Source organism: Lactuca serriola, chromosome 7 (assembly GCF_051521515.1).
Source record: "Lactuca serriola cultivar US96UC23 chromosome 7, Lser_US96UC23_V15, whole genome shotgun sequence".
Taxonomy (NCBI): Eukaryota; Viridiplantae; Streptophyta; class Magnoliopsida; order Asterales; family Asteraceae; genus Lactuca; species Lactuca serriola.
In genome coordinates, this window is record NC_136414.1 from 105264514 (window position 1) to 105283289 (window position 18776).

The following is an 18776-nucleotide window of genomic DNA, read 5'->3' on the forward strand; positions in this document are numbered from 1 at the left end:
TTTTCAGTTTTGGTTTCAGGTACTCCATTTTCAAAGGAAAGGATCCGTCTCGATCGCAGCGCATCAAATTATGTTTTCCGCATATGAGATCCTTGGGATTACACTCTGATATTGTTTTATGATAACATGTTTTGATCATTGACACTTTGATTTTTTGACATGGGATGTTATTATGAATGTTTTTATAGTGTAGGTTTTATAATAACTTAATTAAAAATGAAATTTTTGATCTTGAATTTTGGGATGTTACAGTAGCTGCTAAAAGTGGCGTTTGTCATCGCTAAAAGCCCGTCGCTGATGCTTTGTCACTAATACTCCAAATGTCTCCGCTAATAAGTAGACATTGCCGCTAAATATTTGTCACCTCTAATAACCATTTGTCGCCACTAAAGGCGTCGCTGATATTGATATTTTCCTTCTTTTGTATTTCACATTATAATTGAAAAAAAAAAGTAAATAACAAGTATAAAACTGCTATGATATTAATTAATCTAATCCTACATCCTTCCATTCCAAAATATTAATCCAACATCCATTCAAAATACTCATACAATTTAACATAATGCAAAATATCCAAAATACTATTCTAAAATACTTACACAAATAAAACATTACAAAAATCCTACAATTAGCTAATCGTCATCATCACTCTCCGCATTGCATAAGAAAAATATACATTCTATATAGTTTTATAAGTTAAACCAACATTATTACATTCGATATACAAAATATACATTCCACATACAAGCAAAATATAAAATATAACATTGTACTATAACTAACAATAACTAAACTACAAAATACCATTATAAGATTGTACTTTCATAAACTAACAATTACCAAATTACACATATTACATTTGACACATTATACAATTATACTATGACTAACAATTACCAAACTACAAAATTCCATTATAGCATTGTACTTTTATAAGCTAACAATTACCAAACTACACATTACATATAACACATTATAACATTGTAATATAACTAACAATTACCAAGCTACACATATCGCATATAACACATTATACCATTTTACTTTTTTTTCATTTTTTCCATTATAGCATTGTACTTTAATAAACTAACAATTACCAAACTACAAAATACCAATATATCAAACTATAACCAAGCTAAGAATTACCAACATTTGATACAATTACCAAAATTAAATAGTCTTGTTACCTGTGATTGTGGCGGTGGTTGTGTAAGTGATTGTTCTTGATCGTACATTGACACAGTCATAGAAGGTTTACGCCCAATGCCACTGATATGGCCTCGTTAAACACCCAATATTATTTCAAAACATTTTTGTGTATCCTTTGGTGTTAGACCGCTGGATTCAAAAGAGGCTGAAGTTTGTTGACTAATCTCATGGAGTAATGCATTCTGCATTTTCAAAAAATGATAAATATCACAAAAATTAGATTACTAAATACCCCTTGATGGTATAAACAGTTATATGAAAATACGAATTAAGCACTTACTTATTGTTACTCGACTGCAGGACTACTAAATTCTACTTGATTATCTGTATTAGCCTTACGAAATGCTTCTATTCGAGTGATGTCCTATTTAATATTAAAAATTAGATTAAATATAATTTAAATAAATAGTTAAATATATCATAACTTCCTTTTTTGAAACAGACATTCCTATATGAGCACGATCCCCCTCTATTTACAACTTGTTATTGTGCAGTGACTCATTTTTTTGATGCCGAACGCTTTAAAATTTTGGGAGTTTGAAAATGATCGACTTCTTGCACCCAATTATCATGTGACATACCCTCATGGGGGTTGCCTAATACCCTTGGGATATTTGTAAGCCACCCCCCCCCCCCCTCCGAGCATTCAGAAAATACGTATGTGCTTTATTTATTTTTGGCCTCTATAAATTCTTTGTAAAGTCGCATTAATGATCTACAAAAACTGAGCATGCTTGGGATCGAAGTTAATTAAACAACTAAACTTAAAATATTATCCAAGTTACCATTAGATGCATGACTATGACATTCCTTAAAGCGGGGAAAACATTGTCTCAACTAGATACATTTAATGGGATGTTCATCCACATATACCTCTTAATCTTACGGGTAAACCAATTACCACGGTCCCTGACAAGGGAATATGTGAGCTCCCTGTCGAAATCCAAATCCATGGGGTTTCCTTTATTTGCCCGTATCAGCTTTGATAAATGGATGTTTTTTGAGCTGAGCGAACATCATTTCTAGCTGTTCGATCAGGTTCAAATCAACGGACAACGTTAACAAGATTGTTTTGACATGGATCATGGTTTTCTAATATTAGCAACGACACCATTAGCAGCGACACACGCTATTAGTTGTGACACGTAACGCACAAATTACTTGTCGCCGCTAATAGTGTGTCGTCGCTATTGCCCTTTTTTCTTGTAGTGTATATACACATTGATGTACAGATGAAAAACATCTTAATAAGTTAAGACATTTTTATAAAATATGATTTTTTTGAAAAAATAAATTCAAAACAAACGTTTTATTACTTATCTGCATATGGTGCACATTTTACGTTATATGAAAAAAAATATCTCAATATAAATATGGGTAGAGGTTAATAAATGTTAAATTTACATATTTTCAGTTATTTTTTTAGATAGAGGTTAAAAACAAGATTGAAAAATGATGAAGTTAATATATATATATATATATATATATATATATATATATATATATATATATATATATATATATATATATATATAAAAGATAAGTTCTAATATAAAAATTAAAAAAATAATCTTATTAATATAAAAAAGTTAGTGATATATATATATATATATATATATATATATATATATATATATATATATATATATATATATATATATATATATATATATATATATATATATATATATATATATATATATATATATATATATATATATATATCACATTTCCCGTTCTTGTGCATCTGACATCTACATTCCACTCAACGCCCTCTTTTCTTTTCTTGTTCCTGAACCCTTATATGCACATTGCACCGTCCAAACCACAAATTACATACTTCTTGTGGGGTTTTTGGTGGGTTTTAAGTATTTAAAACCCCCCACTTGAAAAAACAAGAATTGAAAATTTCATTTTTATTGGTCATGTCTTAAATTTTTTTTAATTCAGTTAATGTATATACTTAATGAAACGTTTTTGAAGATAAAAACATGATAGCAACGTTCTAGTAACGACAAAGAGATACATATTGTAAAAAGAAAAGTACTACCCCGTATTTTAATATGGCAGTAGGCCTTATACTCTCATATTTAGCACACTGAAAGTTGGGTAGTTTAGACCACAATTTAATATTATACCTAAAATAGCATTTGGCAATTCTCCAATTTCGTGATATTTGCCTTAGTAAAACTCTGTAATTTTGAACCCCGGCAGATAATAGTGGAAATTTGACCCAACTGTTGGTCCTTTTTTCATGTATCACGGACTCATGGTATGTCAAGTCCTTTTTTATGATTTGATCGATATCACATCTAGACTAAAAGTTGTGCTATTATAATAAGGTTATATTGAATACATATTTATTCAACCATGTTTTTTCTGTTATGACATAAATTTTCATACAAATTAGTTAACCACATTTAACTATTTCATTAAGTTAAGTGGTTACCAAAATTTCACAAATTTATCCATGCATATTTCATTTAAAAATATAAATAAAATTTTGTATAAATTCAAGTCTATTTTATTAGCATCAATTAATAAAAAAACATGCATTAAACCCTGAGTTATATGCACAAAATATTAAGAGATGGATGGTCGGTTAAGCCGCTAAGGTTGAAAATTTTAATAACTTTAAGCCACACTTCCACTTAGAGCTACTCCACATATACAAATATATAAATATAAATAAAGAGAAGAAGCCTCTACTTCCTGTGTATCCCTTGTTCAACTGATTATGCAACTTGCTTCTTGGTGCTGCTATAAGTAACCTAGTGCCGATTGTGGTCACTCACACCACCAAAAGTCTTACCCATCAAGCAAAACCTTCTTTCGGTTTCCCTCATTTGTCATAAACCCTACGAAACCCTACAGCTTTCCACCCAAAGATCAGGTCTGATTCTTTCAACACATGATTTCTAGAGTGCCATAGAAGTTGGATTCCTTTTGTCAACATTCACTTTTTTTGTCCTATATAACCATAAACCAACTTCTTCTTCTAGCTATAGCTCACTATCCATGGGACTATCTTTCTGCAGTTTTCTCCTCTTTTTCTTCCTCCTTTACGTCCATTTTAGTTCTGTTAACTCCCGATCACTTGATCACATTTCCCCATCACCATCTCCTTCTCCGGAACCAGCAATGATCCCCAAGAATCAATATTTACATGTTCTTGATGTGAGGTCGTTCGGTTCCGTAGGAGATGGGGTGACGGATGACACACAAGCTTTCAAAATGGCGTGGGATTCAGCTTGTCAAAACGACGAACCCACGATCCTTCTTGTTCCAAAGCATTATACTTTCTTGATACAGTCCACCATTTTCACTGGAAGTTGTGGGAATAGGGTTGTGTTTCAGGTAATCATGTGAAAATTTGCATGCCTTGTTTGTTGATGCATGATGGGTTTTTGAGTTATTTAATAATGTTTTTTTTTTCGGATCGTGTTTGTGAAGATTGAAGGGACAATTACGGCACCAGATGGACCAAGTTCGTGGCGGAAAGGTAACAGCATGAGACAATGGCTGGTGTTTTATAGGGTAAATGGCATGTCTCTACAAGGTGGTGGAGTTATTGATGGAAAAGGAGAAAAGTGGTGGAATCTTCCTTGCAAACCTCACAAAGTATGATTGTTTATATATAGTGTTATTTTTTTATATTGCCTCAGTTATATATTAGAAAAAGTATATTATTGTTTTTATTTAATTCAACTTTATATATATATATATATATATATATATATATATATATATATATATATATATATATGCATGGGGATGGGTCATGGAACCCTTTCATGCCACACATGACTTTGGTACAAGCATACAAAACCAAGGTACAAAGCTTCGTTGGAGGGAAGATCGGGTTAAAGAAGCCACATAAGAGGTCTATTTTTGCAGTCATAGCTAGCCACAGCAGAGCCGTGTTCCCGAAGGCAACCTGAAGCTCATCCCAAACGATTTCAACCACCCTTAATGGGGCGTTTGAGAGTACTAAAAGTTGATTTTTATTAATATGGTGTTTTTTCTAGATCAATTTATATTATATATAAAAAGACTAACAAAAAGATATACAAAAAAGGAAACAAAAAGACTAACAAAGGCCATATTGTAAAAGGTCATCAATTTATATTCTTATGTTTATTTTTGTTGATAAAATGTTAATATGTTGATTAGGTAACTGAATTAACAAAATGGGTGTAATCTGACACTAACAATGTTACGTAATAATTTGGCAGGGACCAAACGGAACAACTCTACCTGGTCCTTGTGACAGTCCTGTTGTAAGTCTATCGTCTAAACACACACTTCAATTTAATTACTATTTAACTGATATCTACAGGTCGTTTCGTTACATATATAACAATGGTCATAACTTTTAAATGCAAATGCAGGCTATTAGATTTTTCATGAGCACAAATATAACAGTAAAAGGAATTAAAGTGAAGAATAGCCCACAATTCAACTTCCGTTTCGATGGGTGCCATGGCGTATACATAGATTCGTTGAATATTAAAGCTCCATCTCTAAGCCCCAACACTGATGGAATCCATATCGAGAACACAAACGATGTGAAGATATACAACTCACTTATATCCAATGGTAAGAATATTGAAAACCGATCAAATACCATCAAGCTAAAACATCAGATAATATTAATTCTTTTATTGAGATTTGTTTAATATGCAGGTGATGATTGTGTGTCAATTGGGGCAGGGAGTTATGATGTAGACATAAAGAACATAACATGTGGTCCAAGCCATGGGATAAGGTGAACATTCCTAAAAGTCCCCACTTTTAGTTTAAACCCATAAAGCATATACAATTGCCCTTCAAATATTCAACTAGTTACTACATTCGTCCAATGACATGTTAGAATGCAGGTCGGGTTGGTCTATCCGCAAACAGCATCTCATTTATATTTTAATCACATAAATAAATTATATATTAAGTTTGATTACAAATTTCATATTATTATAATAATAACCAACACTTTCAAGAAAATGATATTGGTAAAAAAAAAATATTGAATTTGAATACCTTGGATGGGTTTCGACTCTTTCGAACCAATATTATTTTACCCAATGATTTAATTTTGTATATCTTATCATAAAAATGAAACTTAATGCAAATCAACTCACCATCCTATACTTAAAAGTGTACCATATAAAATAAACAATTTCAGTAGTCTACTTGACCATTATTATAGTACATATAGAGCTCTACAACCTTCTAGATGAACATTCAAGTTTTATGGTAAACAAATGCATATATTTAGGAACAACATAGTTATTAAACTATGGGTGCATAGATTGATCTAAAAATAAAATTGGACCATGTTTGCAAGGCCGGACCAAATATTCATAAGTTCTATCTTGATTATCCATGATTTAGCATAACCCGAGCGATATGCACGTCCTAACTCTTTTTTTGGGCCATAATACAAGTCTTTTAAACAAATGGTATAAATAAATAATCATGATTGTGTCTTTTTCTTCATGTACATGTTGCAGCATTGGTAGTCTTGGGATGCGTAACTCACGAGCATGTGTATCAAACATAGTAGTAATGGATTCAGTCATAAAGCATTCAGACAACGGTGTTCGAATCAAGACGTGGCAAGGAGGATTAGGTTCAGTGTCAAATGTTCGATTCATCAACATCCATATGGATACTGTTCGAAATCCGATAATGATCGACCAATACTATTGCCAAACAAAATTGTGTCCGAACCAGACTTCAGCAGTGAGCATATCAGACATAGTTTACGAGAGAATTAGAGGAACTTATGATGTTAGAAGTCCAGCCATGCATTTGGGGTGTAGTGACAGTGTACCATGTAGAAACCTAACATTTTCTGAAGTGGAATTGTGGCCTTCTCAAGGCCAGATTATGTCGAGTCCTTTTTGTTGGAATGCATATGGGGATCTTCAGACTCTAACTGTTCCACCGATTTTTTGTTTGTTGGAGGGTAACCCTATATCCCTTCCTACAGCTGATGTAGATCAATGTTGAACATGAGTTTGGGTAAGGTGTTGAAACTTACTCATAGAAACTTTGAAATCTTGAGTTTAAATATGTTATTTTGGGTGTTATGTGTTATAGAATGTGTTAATAGGGGCAAGAAAAGTTTATCCCCTTACTATTGTGAAATTTATAGAATATAATGAAGCATGTATTTATACATGTTGCCTAAGAGGCTTTATATGTACATTGTTACAAAATGCGTAATTGCATACACTACATGATATGACGATCTTGTCTAATGTTTCATGTAACATATGACTACGATTACGACTTATTCCGGATAACGATTACAACTTTTGTTTTATTGAGAACGATGGAGCACATTAGGATGCAAACTAACTATTGATATTATTATTATTATTATTATTATTATTATTATCACTTTAGAACATTAAGCCATCAAAAGTAGAAACACTAAGTTTTACGGAGTACTTGAAACACCTCTTAAAAGATCTTTATACTCAATAATCATTTTAGAATTATATTGCTAATAATATATGATCTTCAAGGGTCACACCAATAATAACTTGATGCAAAAAGATTATTTATAAGAATATGATTCTTGACACTACTAGAAAAAAAACATTTTATGCCGCGTAATGTGTGTTATGAAGGGATACAAATGACACGCAAATGTGTGTCATTAAATCATCCCGGTCAAAAAGGAAAATGACATACATTTGCGTGTCATAAGCTTACGACACTCATTTATGACATGCGTTCACAACACGTATTGTGTGTCATTAAAGCCATTGTCATAAAGTAAGACTACACACAGTTTCGTGTCATAAGCTTACAACATGCATTTACGACACACATTTTGTGTGTCATAGTTTTAAGTGTTTTTATAAAAAGATTTATAGGTTTACTAAATTTTAAATTAAATGACAATTAATGTCTTATAATACAAAATAACGTATCATAAAAAAAAAAAGACAACCCACTTCACAAAATATAATGTGTCAAATATAAAATATAAATAATCACTCCAATGCTAAATAAATGTAATACAAAATTTTTTTTCATCACATAATATTGATGGCTCAGACCCCCCGGAAGGAGGCCTTCTTCGCCTTCCACCTAAGCTGCGCAGGAAAGTCCATCATCAACTCAGTCAGATCTTCTTGTTGAATTCCCTTAACAAAACACCATCTCCAATGAAGGAATATGTTCATACCCATTTACCAAACATAAATGTAATAGTTGCAACAAAAGACGCAAACGATCTGCGAAGATCCTCTTCTGGTAATGTATTCAGCTTATTAAAAGCATCTTCAAGTATATGATCACGTCTTCTCTAAAAAATGCTTCAGTTAGTCGCACCAAGCTATAACTGTTGGATTAATGTCTATGTTCAAAACTATAATTGGTAAGACTTGACCCGACCCAGCATGGTCCATTTGGGTTGCATGGCATCATGCATTTGGATAGACTATAATGAGAGAAATAACACTTAAGGTTGGTTAATATATTATAAGTTCTAATATATTAATAAGATTATTTAATTAGTATTGATCAAGAATTAATCTAGAATTAATTAAGTGATCAAAAGAAGACTAATTAAATATATGGGTTGATTGTGTAAATCATCCATACATGTATAGTGGGTTAATGCTCCATGGATTGTCAAGTTGGGCTAAAACCCATAAGATGCTCCATGGATGCTCCATGGTATATTTGAACCCCTGGATCCAAGGAAATGGAAAGCCATGACAATTAGGGTTCACCCTAATTGTCACTAACTATATAAGCATCTTATTGATGACAAAATCGGCCACTATGTGTGAGAGAAAGGGCTAACCGATTTTTATGAAGTGTGGATTTCTCTCTAATCTATTCCAAGTGTATTTGGTGTTGTGTGAACCATTTGAGGTGTCACACTTGGGGCACTAGGCACTCAAGCTTCATGAAGACATTCTACATCAAAGAGGTATGTAATTCTAACTTGATATTTTCATATGAATCAATGATATTATGCTAGTTAGGATGAATACCTTGGAAAGTTCATATTTGCATGTATAATAGAGAAAACATTGATCTAAGGTATTTAAGGTTGCATGTACACTTAGGAGTGTTAGAATGCTCAAAACCCAATAGTGGTATTAGAGCCTAGGCTTGTTTTCTTGTTATACTTGCAAAATTAGCTGAAAAATCGAATTTTGTTGTTGTCTGCACAGCAGACTTGCCGAGTCCACTGATGGACTCGCCGAGTCCAAAGCAAAAAGCATCCAACTCGCCGAGTTGGTTCGTGCACTTGACGAGTTGGACCCCCAGACAACATATGCTCGATTATTTTGGCTGGAATTGGACTAGGAACATTACCCTAAGATGTTTTTGGACTTATAAACTTGTTTTTGATGTGGTAATGTTCATACTAATCCAATTTCAAAGATAATTGTCAATAGATTCATGTTTTGTATTAGTTTAAAAGTTATGTTAATTATATGAAAAAGTTTGATGTGAATTATCTTTGTTCATATGAGTTGCTTAGATTAATACATAAGTTAATTGACTATGTGTTTTCAATCTATTTTAATCTAAGAGATGATTCTAAAATGTGTTTTTGTAACTTGTCCTCAAGTTATATGAAAAGTCACATTTAAGTTTCATAAAACTCATAAAAGGTGGCAATGGTTACAAAAAAATGAAGAGTCTTGTCCTTAAGTTATGGAGGTTCAAGAGTCACTTCATTAAGTAATAAAATGTGTAACCTTAATTAATTCCATAAGTTACAAAATAAAGAAAAGTTACATTCTTTTATTAGTTTAAAGTCTTCCATAACGTGTCCTCAAGTTATGGAACTTGAAGAGTTTTTTAATTAAAACTACTTTAAACACATAAGTTATGGAATTAATTAGTTTTGAATAGTTTCAAAACTTGTCCTCAAGTTTTGGAATTTGAAAAGTCTTCACTTATGAGTACTTTAATTCCAAGTTAAGCCCTTTGAATTTTAAAAGTTAAAATTCAACCCTTATACTTTATAATATTATAAGTTAATTATATATATATATATATATATATATATATATATATATATGTATAAGAGCAAGTCAGTCTTACCGCTAGTAGGCCTTATTCACGAAGTCGGTCTATAAGGGGGTAAAAGGTTACTGCATATAAAATGGTAGTTTAATGGGTGTCCACTCTCACCCACCGCTTCCTTGACCGGTGAAGGGTCGTTAGCCGAACGGGTAGGACAAGGACTAGAATTCTCCCTTCATTAAAAGTATTATTGATAAATACTAGGTAACTAAACCTTTTATAAATACCCAATCTTAGTTACTTAGGAAAATGTGAATAAGGTGCTAATCCATGAAATTACACTTTGCACTTTGTTTAAGTCGGTTAGTGGAGCGTGTATGGTTAACCGGCACACTAACTCGTATTTAACAAGGTAGGAAAAGGGTAACTTAATGTTTATCATAGTATCTGTCACACCCCCAAACCAGAATGGCGAAAACATTCGGGGGTGGATGACTTCACGTAGTATCACAACAATTGAATATTGTAAAGAAAGTAACACAACCATCATATATATAATAAAAACGTATATTGTTGCGTTATACATATTTGCAAAAGAATATTACAATATGATGATATAAATGTTGAATGATAAACGTCCTTAGCGTTCCTTCCTCAAAAGCTGGTGGTTACCTGTATTACTGATTCCCTGAGAAATACAAGTGGTTTCGAAAAAGTGTCAACAATTAAGTTGGTGAGTTCATAATTGTTTTGTATTGAAAAGTATGTCCTTTTGGTAGAAAATCGATGAACATGGTTTTCAGAAAATCCAATATTTTCTATATATAGTTTGAAAAGTTCCCAAAATTTGGAGTGCGTTAGTATTTTTCGTACTTGAATGATAAAGATAAACTTTGTGTTCCAAAATAATGTAAATACTGAATGCATGTATGAATCTCGTAAATCAAACTTGTTTTTATACTTTCATTTAGACTCCGTCGGCTAGTTTTGTCTTTATTTTTAATGATATGTTTTGAATAGGCCGGGATTGCTAAAGTTCGTTAAAAATTCATAGCTTCTTTATTCGACGTCGATTTTCGTTTGTCTTTTTATCATTTTACTCCTGTTGTGGAGGTCTTCAACTTTCGTTTAGGTTGTGATAGGTAAATACGCTCGATCTTCAATTCGAGTTTTTAGCTCTCTACTACTGTTACGAAACTTAGAAAATTCGTAACTTCTTCATACGAGGTCCAATTTGGGCGATCTTTTTATGTACGTTTACAGTTTATCGAACTCTACAACTTTTGTTTAGATACTTAAGGCTAAAATGCATTTTATTGTAATTTCACTTTTTATGTTAAATAATGTTTTAACGGTGTGCCGTAAATATTCGCGTGGTTATAATTTCTTCAATATAACTCGGTTTCAAATGTTCTTTATGTTGTTGGAAACCTTGGCACGATATCTAATATTTGATGCATCCCAATTTAGATATTTGAACACTTTATTTTTGAGGTTAATTTCATTGATTCCAAATAGTTTTCGTTGTATTTGACTTTAGAGTGTTACATCGCTTTTGGAAAATATGGGGTTGTCACATCATCCCCCCAGTAGGGGAATTTCGTCCCGAAATTTAATCTAAGATAGAGTTTACAAGTTAGGAAAAAAATGTGGGTACTTTTGTTTCATCTGATCCTCGCGTTCCTAGGTGTATTCAGGTCCTCGCTTGGCGTTCCAGCGGACCTTTACAATAGGTATGCGGCTTTGTTTAGTCCTTTTTATTTCCCGATCCATGATCTCTACTGGTTCCTCTACAAATTGGAGATTCTCATTTATTGCAATTTCGTCTAGAGGGATGACAAGGGTCTCATCGGAAAAGCACTTTTTTAGGTTTGACACGTGGAAGGTAGGGTGTACGTTGTGGAGCTCCTGAGGTAATCTAAGTTTGTAAGCCACTGGACCGATTCTGGCAAGGATCTCGAATGGTCCGATGTATCTTGGGTTCAGTTTGCCATGCTTTCCGAAACGTATCAACCCCTTCCAGGGCGGGACTTTTAGTAGGACTCGATATCCAACTTGGAATTCCAAGGGTTTCCGTCTTTTATCCGCGTAACTCTTTTGTCCGTCCCTTGACGCTTTCAGACGTTCCCGGATCCGGACAATTTTCTCCGTAGTTTCCCTTATGATTTCTGGTCCAGTGAGTGTGTTGTCTGTTGCTTGTCCTTTTGCTAATTGAGTGTCCCCCACTTCGGCCCAATATAGAGGTGACCTGCATTTTCGGCCGTAGAGGGTTTCGAACGGGGCAGCCTTGATACTAGTGTAGTAGCTATTGTTGTACGAGAACTCGACCAAGAGTAGATGGGTATCCCATGCTTTGCCAAAATCGATTATGCAGGATCTCAACATATCTTCTAGGGTTTATATGGTTCTCTCACTCTGGCTGTCGGTTTGTGGGTGATAAGCAGTGCTCATGTCCAGTCCTGTTCCTAGAGATTTTTGTAGTGACTGCCAGAACCTTGAGGTGAATCTACTATCTCGGTCCGAGATAATGGATATGGGCACACCATGTAGTCGTACAATTTATCTAAGGTATGTCCTAGTTAGCTTCTCTAATTTATCCGTCTCTTTGATCGGTAGGAAGTGCGCTGATTTAGTTAACCTGTCGACGATCACCCAGATAGTGTCGAGTCCTCTTGTCGTTCTGGGTAGTTTGGTTATGAAATCCATGGTTATACGTTCCCACTTCCATTTGGATATTTCTAGTTGTTGCAACAATCCTGAGGGCTTTTGGTATTCTAGCTTGACCTTGGCACACGTCAGACATTTACTCACGTAGGTAGCAATTTCAGCTTTCATGTTCGGCCACCAGTATAATTTCTTGAGGTCGAGATACATCTTATCGGGGCCGGGGTGTATGGAGTATCGTGTTTTATGGGCTTCGTTCATGACGACTTCTCTGAATCTGCCAAACTTCGGCGTCCAGATCCGATCCATGAAGTAATGAACTCCATCATTCTTGACCTCAAACTTCTTATCCATTCCCCTTAAGGCTTCCCCTGCCACATTTTCAGATGTTAAGGCTTCTATTTGGGCTTCCTTGATTTGCGTGGACAGGTGTGAATGGATTGTCATGGTTAAAGACTTCACTCTGCGGCCTGAGTATTCCTTCCTGCTGAGTGCATTGGCCACCATGTTAGTCTTTCCGGGATGATATCGAATCTCACATTCATAATCATTTAGTAGTTCTACCCACCGTCTTTGTCTCATGCTGAGTTCTTTCTGGTTGAGGATATGTTGGAGGCTTTTATGGTCGGTGAAGATCGTACATTTCGTGCCGTAGAGATAGTGCCTCCATATCTTTAGAGCGAAGACAACTGCTCCTAGCTCAAGATCGTGCGTTGTGTAGTTCACTTCGTGCGTCTTTAGTTGCCTTGAGGCGTAGGCGATGACCTTCCCTCGTTGCATCAGGACACACCCGAATCCTTGGTTTGATGCATCGCAATAGACCACGATGTCCTCCGTTCCTTCTGGCAAGGTTAGGATGGTCGCACTACATAAGGCTCGTTTTAGCGTTTGAAATGTAGTGTCTTGTTTTTCTCCCCAGTCAAAGGTCACACTCTTCTGAGTTAGGGTGGTGAGTGGCTTGGCAATCTTGGAGAAATTTCGTATGAACCTTCGGTAATGCTCGACGAGTCCCAAAAATTGTCGGATTTCTGTAGGGGTTCTTAGAGTCGTCCAAGTCTCTATTGCCTTGATCTTAGAAGGATCCACATGTATCCCCTCCTTTCTTACTACATGTCCTAGGAAATCCACTTCCCGGATCCAAAATTCGCACTTTGAAAATTTTGCGTAAAGCTTCTCTTCCCTCAATGTTTCCAAAACTTGGCGGAGGTATTGGCTGTGTTCTTTCTAGCTTCTTGAATAGATGAGTATATCATCTATGAACACGATCACGAATTTATCCAGGAAGGGACGACATACTCGGTTCATCAAGTCCATGAACACTGCTGGAGCATTTGTCAACCCGAAGGGCATCACTACAAACTCGTAGTGACCATAGCGTGTTCGGAAGGCCGTTTTGGGGATGTCTCCTTCCAACACTCGCAGTTGGTGATAACCAGATCTTAGATCGATCTTTGAGAAGTAGCTTGCTCCCTGCAGTTGGTCGAACAGATCGTCTATGCGCGGTAGGGGATATCGGTTCTTGATCGTATGTTTGTTTAGCTCCTGATAATCGATGCACATGCGAAAGGATCCGTCCTTCTTTTTCACGAATGGGACCGGTGCTCCCCATGGTGAGAAGCTTGGTTTGATGAAGCCCTTGCTCAGCAGCTCGTTTAATTGACTGGACAGTTCCTGCATCTCGGCTGGGGCTAAACGGTAAGGCAACTTTGCTACTGGAGTAGCTCCGGGGATTAAGTCGATTCTAAACTCAACTTGGCGCTCTGGTGGAATTCCTGGAAAATCTTGCGGGAAAACATCTGGGAAGTTGCAGACTTCCAGAATGTCTTTAATGTTCTTTGGTTCTTGTTTCTGGTCTACTACGTGGGCTAGAAAGGCATGGTATTCCTTGCGAAGATATTTTTGTGCTTTAACACAGGAGATGATTTGTAAATTTGAACTAGATCTGTCTCCATATATGAAAAGAGTTTCGCCGTTGGGCAGGTTGAGACGAACGGCCTTTTAGTGGCAAAGAATATCGGCATGGTGAAGACTTAGCCAGTCCATACCGGTGATTACATCAAAACTTCTTATCGAAATGGGCATAAGGTCGATTTGAAATAAGTGTTCGTTTAAATTTAATGTGCACCCTACGTACATATCGCTTGTGCTTTCCGTTTTACCGTTAGCCATTTCTACAGTGAATATTTTATTGAGTGGTTGGGGTCTTTGATTAAGTAAGTGTTTGAATTTATGACTCACAAAACTTCTCTCCGCACCGCAGTCAAAGAGTATGCATGCATAAATGTTGTCGAGGAGAAACGTACCCGTAACCACCGTTGGGTCGGCTATTGCTTCATTTTGACCTATTGCCAGTACTCTCCCAACACCGCCAACGTTCCTTATCTTGGGGCAGTCCCTCTTGAAGTGCCCAGTTTCTCCACACCCAAAACATGTCTGGCTTATCCCAGTACCAGGAACTTGAGTGACTGGTCTCGCTGGTGCCTTACAGAAACGGGCTGTGTGCCCTTTCTTGTCGCAGTTCTTACAGTGCATCTCGCGGCAATTACCGTGGTGATGGTAGTTGCATCTGCTGCACTTTGGCAGGTTCCTCGCATATTTTTTTGTTGGCGCAGGGGTAGCAGGAGTTGTGGTGGGAGCAGTAGCAGCATGAACCGCAACAATTTGTTTCTTTGAAGGTTCTTGCGAAGTTTGCCCCTTTCTCTTGTTCCAGAATTTCTTCTTGCTATTGTTGTTGGCATTAATATTGTTGTTGTTGTTCCCTTTGGTTGGTTCAGCCATGATAGCCATGACTCCTTGATAGACACCATGATCAACGAGAGATTGCGCCAGTTCCTTGGCGTTGTCGAAGGTCATGGGTTTGGAAGCTTACACACTTCCTCGAAGTTGGGGTGATAGTCCCCAGATGTACCTCTCGACCTTTTGGCTTTCCAGGATCAACATCCCTGGGCAAAGTGTTATCAAATCACTGAATCTGTTGGTGTAGCCTGCGATGTACGAGTCTACCATCGAAAGGCCCCACAATTCTTGTTCGAGCTTCTGAATCTCGCCTCTTGGGCAGTACTCTCGAAGGAGCATTCGTTTCAGGTTTTCCCAACCCATGGAGTTTGCCACCATTAAGGTTTGTGTCTTGACGTGGCCGTTCCACCATGTCAGGGCGCGTTTAGAGAAAGTAAAATCAGCAAATTTTACTTTGCTTTCTTCAGGGCATGCGCAAATTTCGAATACATCTTCCGTTTTCTCTATCCATTGGGATAGAGCTAATACTCCCCCAGTTCCATAAAAGGGAATAGGTTTTCCGTTGGTGAAACCTTTGTAAGTGCATACCCCTGAACGGCCTTGACCTTGGCCATTTGTAAAGCTGTTTGTTCCTCCTCCTGACCCGTTGTTGCTCATTTGAGCCATCGCTGCGGTTACAGTGGCGGTTACAGCAGTTTGGAACATAGCGGCATCCATAATTGGAGGAGGTGGTGGAGGTGGTGTTGGAGTTGAGTTTCTGCGTGCTGATCTACAAGGAGGCATGTTCTGGTAGAGAAAATAAGAATGAATACTATAAGTTTCTAATCATGTGCTAGAGGGTTAGTTGTATTTTGTAATTTGTTTTGACTTTAGTTTATGGTTTTAAGGTAGGTATAGTAATTTAGTTAATCCCATAAGTTTCGAGAGGTATATAAAGAAGTACTTCATATTTATATATATGTCACACCTAAGGTGTGTTACATTATGCTTCATGTTTTAGGAAAATTTCGACCTATGTAGAGGTCTCCGATTACAGATACAAAGGAAATAAGATAAAAACTTTATCCGAGGTTCTATGCTATATCAAAATTGTTGGAGTTGAGGAAGTTCTACTTGCGGCGTGTTGTACGTTTGGAGCTGGATTCGGCATCCGATTGCTTGACCCCCATCAGGCGCCTTTCAAAATCTGCTTGTTGTTCTTTCACCTCTCTTATTTCTACTAGTGCTGTCACCATTTGATTCTGAAGCGTCCCTATGTAAATTTGGGTATTTTCGTGTAGTCCTTCCAGACGACGGATGTCTGCGGCGTTACCCTGTGTAGCAGCATTGATCTCGCGAACTCTGGCTGCTTGCTTTTCCGCATGGTAGTTCTGGGTAGCTATAGTGCCCACGATAACAGGAAGTGCTCAATCAGTTGAGCCTCGCCCACTGACATTGTAAAAATCTCGACACATGCCGAAAGGAGGGCGTACACCTAGTTGGCGGCTCCAGTAATTGAGGTGGCTTCCCACATGGGAATGGGTCCCGGTTGATATGGTCTGATTTCGGGAGGATGAGGGATGGGAGGGTCGATTACTTCCGGCTCGGAGTCTGTTCCACTAGTAATTTCCTCGACCTCCTCGTCGACTTCGAATTCCTCCCGACTTCGACTTCGAATTCTTCTTCGACTTCCTCTTCGATTTCCTCCGGGTCTTCCTCCGGGTCTTCTTCTATCCAGCCGTCGTTGCCTTGGTTTGGGTAGTAGGGATCTCCCGGTAAATGGAATTTGGCGATTTGTCTGTACTAGGATAGAGGTATGAGAATTTCATAAGAAAGGAAATTTCTATTTAATGACATCCTACTTTTAACTATATCTTACGGAGCACAAGTTCTTCATTGTACTATCATTTATAACAATACTCTTATTGTATCTCAATTTGACGAATCTAAAATAATTTTATTTGGTAAGTTTTTGGCTTGTTGTCCGCTATGACCATTCCTTGACGTACATTGGTCAAATCCAGGATAAATATAGTTGATCAGGCTATATTTATTCTCGATTTGATTACATACCCCGAGGCCCAATCGTAGTGTCGCAACTTGCCTTAATACTTTTTAGAGAACTTGTCATGATACGAGACTAATACATGCGAGTAAAAATGTATATTTTTAAAAGAAAATATATTGTTTATGAAAACGTTTTGTCAGAGGGTTTTTGGTCCCCTTTGCATTTATAGTTTGTATATCTTATGTGGTTCGATATACTTAGTTCCCTATAAACAATGCTCTGATACCAATCTGTCACACCCCCAAACCAGAATGGCGGAAACATTCGGGGGTGGATGACTTCACGTAGTGTCAGAACAATTGAATATTGTAAAGAAAGTAACACAACCGTCATATATATAATAAAAACATATATTGTTGCATTATACATATTTGCAAAAGAATATTACAGTATGATGATATAAATGTTTAATGATAAACGTCCTTAGCATTCCTTCTTCAAAAGCTGGTGGTTACCTGTATTACTGATTCCCTGAGAAATACAAGTGGTTTCGAAAAAGTGTCAACAATTAAGTTGGTGAGTTCATAAGTGTTTTGTATTGAAAAGTATGTCCTTTTGGTAGAAAATCGATGAACGTGGTTTTCAGAAAATCCAATATTTTCTATATATAGTTTGAAAAGTTCCCAAAATTTGGAGTGCGTTAGTATTTTTCGTACATGAATGATAAAGATAAACTTTGTGCTCCAAAATAATGTAAATACTGAATGCATGTATGAATCTCGTAAATCAAACTTGTTTTTATACTTTCATTTAGACTCCGTCGGCTAGTTTTGTATTTATTTTTAATAATATGTTTGTAATAGGCCGGGACTGCTAAAGTTCGTTAAAAATTCATAGCTTCTTTATTCGACGTCGGTTTTCGTTTGTCTTTTTGTCATTTTACTCCTGTTGTGGGGGTCTTCAACTTTCGTTTAGGTTGCGATAGGTAAATAACGCTCGATCTTCAATTCGAGTTTTTAGCCCTCTACTACTGTTACGCAACTTAGAAAATTCGTAACTTCTTCATACGAGGTCCAATTTGGGCGATCTTTTTATGTACGTTTACAGTTTAACGAACTCTATAACTTTTGTTTAGATACTTAAGGCTAAAATGCATTTTATTGTAATTTCACTT

The 18776-nt window shown here is 36.1% G+C and overlaps 1 protein-coding gene across 1 annotated transcript; it reads left to right on the plus strand.

Moving 5' to 3' along the window:
* Window positions 1–3948: 3948 nt before the first annotated feature.
* LOC145062755 (polygalacturonase At1g48100-like) lies at window positions 3949–7417 on the plus strand. The gene is made up of 6 exons (XM_079010354.1): window positions 3949–4566; window positions 4663–4830; window positions 5445–5489; window positions 5601–5808; window positions 5896–5977; window positions 6720–7417. Exons 1-6 carry the CDS (start codon window positions 4228–4230, stop codon window positions 7219–7221), a joined length of 1344 nt encoding a protein of 447 aa, XP_078866480.1. The 5' UTR covers window positions 3949–4227; the 3' UTR covers window positions 7222–7417.
* The last annotated feature ends 11359 nt before the right edge of the window (window positions 7418–18776 follow it).

Bases quoted from the DNA above. Each gene is read 5' to 3' on its own strand.
- LOC145062755 (XM_079010354.1), top strand. From the start codon at position 4,228: ATGGGACTATCTTTCTGCAGTTTTCTCCTCTTTTTCTTCCTCCTTTAC. The intron at 4,567-4,662 runs GTAATCATGTGA...GTGTTTGTGAAG, and splicing joins GGAATAGGGTTGTGTTTCAG to ATTGAAGGGACAATTACGGC. The intron at 5,978-6,719 runs GTGAACATTCCT...TACATGTTGCAG, and splicing joins GGTCCAAGCCATGGGATAAG to CATTGGTAGTCTTGGGATGC.